General features: G+C 35.4%; 1 protein-coding gene across 3 annotated transcripts; it reads right to left on the reverse strand.

Moving 5' to 3' along the window:
• Positions 1 to 574: 574 nt before the first annotated feature.
• LOC130994654 (uncharacterized) lies at positions 575 to 4,908 on the reverse strand. 3 transcript variants are annotated; one of them, XR_009091859.1, is made up of 4 exons: positions 4,703 to 4,908; positions 3,910 to 4,183; positions 1,006 to 1,316; positions 575 to 693 (listed from the first exon to the last, which is right to left on the reverse strand). XR_009091859.1 is itself a non-coding variant. In XM_057919715.1 (3 exons), the coding sequence occupies exon 2, from the start codon at positions 4,179 to 4,181 to the stop codon at positions 3,948 to 3,950; it is 234 nt and encodes a 77-aa protein (XP_057775698.1). In that variant the 5' UTR covers positions 4,182 to 4,183; positions 4,703 to 4,903; the 3' UTR covers positions 989 to 1,316; positions 3,910 to 3,947. The 3 variants fall into 3 exon arrangements, 2 of the variants coding, with proteins under 2 accessions (XP_057775698.1, XP_057775699.1); XM_057919715.1 differs by lacking the exon at positions 575 to 693 and having other exon boundaries at positions 989 to 1,316; positions 4,703 to 4,903; XM_057919716.1 differs by lacking the exons at positions 575 to 693; positions 1,006 to 1,316 and having other exon boundaries at positions 3,752 to 4,183; positions 4,703 to 4,904.
• Between the last annotated feature and the right edge of the window lie 685 nt (positions 4,909 to 5,593).

The raw sequence follows: 5,593 nt of genomic DNA on the forward strand, positions 1-5,593 counted from the left end.
TAAAGCCTCACTTTGATGTGGGCACGGAGACTAAGAAAGCTGAAAATGGTGATGTGGATGAAATAAAAGGGTAGTTGACTAAAGTGATAAAGTAGTTGACTAAAGTGTTAAAGGTGTTGTGTGGTGGGTCCACTAGTGATAAAGTGTAATAAATATAGAATATAAAAATAATAAAGGTGTTGTATGGTGGGTCCATTAGTGGCAAATGGTAGTAATTTTAAATAAAGAGGGAGGGTAAAAAGGTACAAAAAGCAGAATAGGGCTTTAAATTGTGGACAAAAATTTAAGGGGAAGTAGGGCTTTAAATTGTGGACGGAGGGAGTAATAATTTGATGACGTAACCGTTGCGACTAGTTGGTTTCTAAGTTTCATATCTTTATATCGTCATCATTTTCAGATTGAATTCCAACAATATTGTGATTTATGACATAGTTCTACTTGGAGAAAATAGTAGAAACATAGGCCACATAAAAATATGTCCGAATATACAATTTCTAGGTTCGACAGCCAAGACTTGAAAACAAAAAACAGTAACATAAGACAGCAACCAAAGATCATAAGCACCCATTACTTAAAAAACTAGGAATCAATTCTTCTAAAGACCAAATATTATGCTGGGATACAAACTCCGGACTCCACCCAGAGGGCTGGATAGAACTCAATATGAACGTGGATAATAAAAACTACAGGGTCCTGGTCTATCGACGTGGAGTCGTGGACCAGTTAATAGATCTATAAACATTTATGAATCTTCCTTCACTCAGAAGAATAGACTTGGATAAATGAAGACGATCCAGGCATCATGAATTCATAATCTAGTTCGATGGAAGGAACATGGATTTAACACAACTCAGACGAAGAGGAATGGATCCATCAACTTAAAATTGTGACTACCGGTTGAAGAAAATCAGGATCCACTATGTTAAAATCACTTACTGATGAAAGAATACGCAAGCAAAAAGAACAGTTTATACTCAGCCAAAAAATATGGAAAAAGTATAACACTAAAATATATGACTGCACAAAACATTCTATTTTGTACCCAACACAAATATGTTATGACAGGAGATATTTGTAAATGATTTCAAAACTATCAAACTAGAAGGGCTAAAAAAAACTATCAAACTAGTCAATTTGATACCAAATACAGCAGCTCAAGAAAGTTCTATGCATCTGAGACAAAACCTGCATTCTAGAACAAATTCCACAAAGAACTAGCAAGAGTAAACATCCTGGTTCCAAACATATTTGTCCCAACCTCCAGAGAAACAACTTCTTCAAAGAACCTCACATAATCGTTATGCCCTTCAACATATCTGATATGGGAGAAAATAAGTTTCCATTTAATAGTGTTACCTAAGCACACATACTATAACAAACACAAACATGAAACCAAACATAATTAAACGGACAAGTTTCATGCAACACATATCTCGTTATCTGAGAAGACTAAAACAACCATGTCAATTGAGGATCAATCATAGGAACAGAATTAATGTCGAATATCTGAGAAGACTATAACAACCATGTCAATTGAGGATCAATCATAGGAACAGAATTAATGTCGAAGAGTCTGGCAGAATTTTTATGTAACACACTCCAATCAGATACACTGATACAAAAAGATAGTTATTATGTTTCTTGGTTTATTGTAGCTTAATTCTAAAGAGTATAATTTTTAGATTGTTACAGTTGCTTAATTTAGACATACTTTATTTCTCATATATAACTATCAAGGGGAAAGATATTTCTTTATCACAAGTACGCAAATAACTTTTCTTTTCTCTGTCTCGTATTCTCATCTCTGATCATTTTTTCATCTCTATTTCTCTTCTATTCCCTTGTCCAAGGAGTGCACGGTCACTCACAGTAAAGCTACTCAATACGATATAAAAAGATGTAAACACAATTCAAAACGCACATCTTGAAATTCATTAATTTTATGAGGTAGTCCACATGTTAAATTCTGAGTTGCATTAGATTGAAGAAAAGAGCATTGAGATCTTAAATACTGGAGACCTGGAGTGCAGATGAAACCTAGTTGTGTGACTTGTGTCCATATTAAAAACACACAAAAAACTAAAACAATTACTACGGAGTTGCATTTTAATAAAAGGATCTTCAAATGGATTTGAAATCCCATAGTAGCAAATGTGTTGATGGTTGTATAAATTGTTTCTCTTGAATGGATCCGAAACTAATCTCTCACAGTTTAAACTATTTTTGAATTTTTGGGTGCATATGAAATCCACTCTCACAGAGATGGATTCAAAGATCAAATGGTTCCGTTCTATAGTTTTAAATCCCTTAATCCAAATACAACATAGAAATCACAAAGTTAACAATCATGCTGACATGCGACTTAAAATAGTTCATTAACACGGTAAGAGTATTTTGGGCTCAAAGTTGCAAATATACACCTAGGGTTCACCTAGAGGAGTGAATCCCCTCATGGTCTCACCCCTAATACTTTTGTTTGCCCATAAAACTTATTAATAATATTTTCTAGCCCATCTGACTGAAGTCAGTTAAGGAATTCCAAAAATCACCCCTTAGGGCTAGCTAAGTTGGAATTCTTGGAGCACAAGAGCTATAGGCAATAAGAGATCATTTCGAAGATGAACAAGCAAAGGAAACAAGTAAAGACATCACGTACTTCCTAACGGCGGTCACTTTCTTCTCCCTACCGAATAACTAATTTGGATGATCAACAATGGGCTTTTAAAAGACCAAACATATTTTTATATATATGCACACCTGCGGAGAATCTCTGCATCTTCGAAATTAAGATAATCTAGTCTACTTAAATAATGACTCTGCCTTTGTTGGAACTCACTGTAACTAGTTCACGTAACTACTCCCTCCGTCCCACAAGAGTGTGCACTTTTTCCATTTCGGTATCGTCCCACAAGAGTGCATTTTTCATTTTTGGACACTACCCCACCACATAACACTACAATAAAGTGGGTCATTTTCTCCACTCACAACACACTCACCTAACATTTATTAAAATCCGTGCCACCAAAAGTGATGCACACTCTTTAGGGAAGGAGGGAGTATTTAATAATTCGAAATATCCAATACGAACATCTTGGACTTGATTTCTTCTCCACTAGCTTTTCTTCCTAAGGATTCCTCTATGATGTTTTGGAAGCAACCACTAAAGCTGAAAACCTGAGATGAAACCATTCTATTAACGGAACATCCCTGCCTTACATGTATTATATATCTTCTACAGGTATAAACAGGATAACTACCTATATTATACACCCCATAATCCCACATCAACAACTTCGTAACTCATTGTATCACACTCTAGTTCACATCTCTAGCATGCCTACTGCCTTCCCTATTGTTGAGCTGGAGATCAAAACTGTATTCAGTAGACAAATTCAAAGATGTTGTAGGATCTCTCAAACTGAAAAATGATATAAAAATATCAAAGGAATTGCTCTAATTATTCTCTAAAATGTTTGAAAAACTTAAGTTCAAACAGAATATGTGATAAGCATATAATTCAAAAAAGGGGTCATAATTGGACAAAAAAATAGTTTACCTAGTATCAGTCCTAAACAGAAAAACTAGTGCATTTCTTAGCCCATATAAAACTTTCCAATCCTAATCATGAGGCTCATTTCTCTAAAGTATTTGGAGTATGAAAGTGCATACCCTCCACTTTTAAGCCGTGTGTGCATGTGCATGTGTGTTGACAGAGAGTTAGTAATCAACAAGTTTACAAGGAACATACTCAGATCACCCAGAAAGATCATGATACGTGTTGCAACTTATTAAAGCACATTCTAGTTCCTTCAATATATTTTCTCCCATTATCAATCATATCTGTGACCAAGGAACCCCTTAGACAAAGAACTTCGATCAATACATGAAAATCAAACGAAACCTACGTACCAATTAAAACAATCAAGCAAAATAAAGGGTGGCAAGCATCACCCCGACACCATTTTCACAATGATGCAGAGCAAATTGAGAAGTATAAGAGGCACTCTTAAGTACTGAGTTGCGTAAATAAGACCGAGTATCTGCCCCTTGAATGAGTTTCTCTTGATTCCAGAATACTCCTGGAAGCTCCATCCCCTTGGGGCGAGAAACCGATCTTCATTTAGTATGGCCAGAGCATTTGCAAGAAGCAGACAGCCTTCTAGAAGTGTCCACAACCCCATTCCTGCATGTATATAGCAGTTCAGAATCTCTTTCCTAGATTAGTTTCTAGCATAAATAGGTTTTCTTCAACTTATTGATGGGCTAAAGATACATCTATATACAACAATGACGGCCACATACAAGGTCAATGTTGGAGTTTTTATTTATCAAAAGTTGGTTGCTCCAAAAACTAAACATAATTGTTGCAAATGACCTATAGAGCAGTTAGAAAATTTTTGTCAAGAGCAACTCCTTGATTTGAAACAATTTCTGCAACTCTCACTTTTCTTTGATTTTACAAAGAAATCCTCGAGGAACGATGACTATGGAGATGCTCGGCTTTCATCCCCTAACTAGTAACTCAAAGGAAGAGGAATTGACTCAATTTATTTTATTTTAAGCATCTAAATACAGATTAACAATTAGCGTTCAAGGAATCCTAAATTGGTTCAATGTAAAAGAGCCCTAAGAGCCAGCCTCAGCTTGCTACGAGCAAAGACCAGAACTGCTCAAAGATAATCTTGAAATTAATAAGACGCACCTGGATTCTGGAGCTGACTCGCGGTGGGATTACGAGAGAAGCTGTGAAGGTTACAATTAACGAGCAGCAGAGGTGGTGGGCGGCGGCGGCGGCGTCGGTTGGGGGATCGCCGGATTTGAAAAAATCGGCCAGTCCCGAGGGTTAGGTTCGTTCAAATGGGAAATTAGCAATCGTTCTTTCACTTTTTACTTCTTTCATTATTTTTCATTTATTTCTTTATTTCTATCTCTTATTTATTTCATTCTTTTTTCTTTTCTTTTTTTTACTTTGACTAGTATTAAGCACGCGCGACAAAAAATGTAATTTAATTTGTGAACTCAATTTTTAACTATAATTAGCATTTGAGAGACAATATTTTTTTTAACAATAAATATTATTTCAAAGTATTTTTTATATTTAAAATTATTTATTAATATTATATGGATGTTAAAATTTTTATATTGTACAATATATGGGTAATAACAAGGGAAAAAGACACATCTAGCCAAACTCACATTATTTAGGACTTATATAGCCACCCATATTAAAGCATGACTTTGGGGGTCAATAGCCATTGAAAAGACAAAATAGCCCTCCGTCTTTAATCATGCTTAATTATTAAATAAAACTGTAATATCAGGCCCAACATGCTTCCGTAACAATTCAAAATAAATCTAAACATAAATCAACATTATACCTTTCGTCGAATGGTCTTCTTCAGGAGTCAGTTCTCGTTGCGTTTTACGGACCGTCTGCCCTCCAGGCTAAGTCCAACCACGCACTCGCAAGAGATGGTTGCAACCTTTCTCCTTCACTAAGTTTCGACGTCGAATACTTTGTTGATAAATGAAAGAATTTTTTTTACTAAACCGGAAAGTTGAGCGAAAACAGAGCGTTTAAAGAGGAATTATA

Source organism: Salvia miltiorrhiza, chromosome 7 (genome assembly GCF_028751815.1).
Source record: "Salvia miltiorrhiza cultivar Shanhuang (shh) chromosome 7, IMPLAD_Smil_shh, whole genome shotgun sequence".
In the NCBI taxonomy this organism is placed as follows: domain Eukaryota; kingdom Viridiplantae; phylum Streptophyta; class Magnoliopsida; order Lamiales; family Lamiaceae; genus Salvia; species Salvia miltiorrhiza.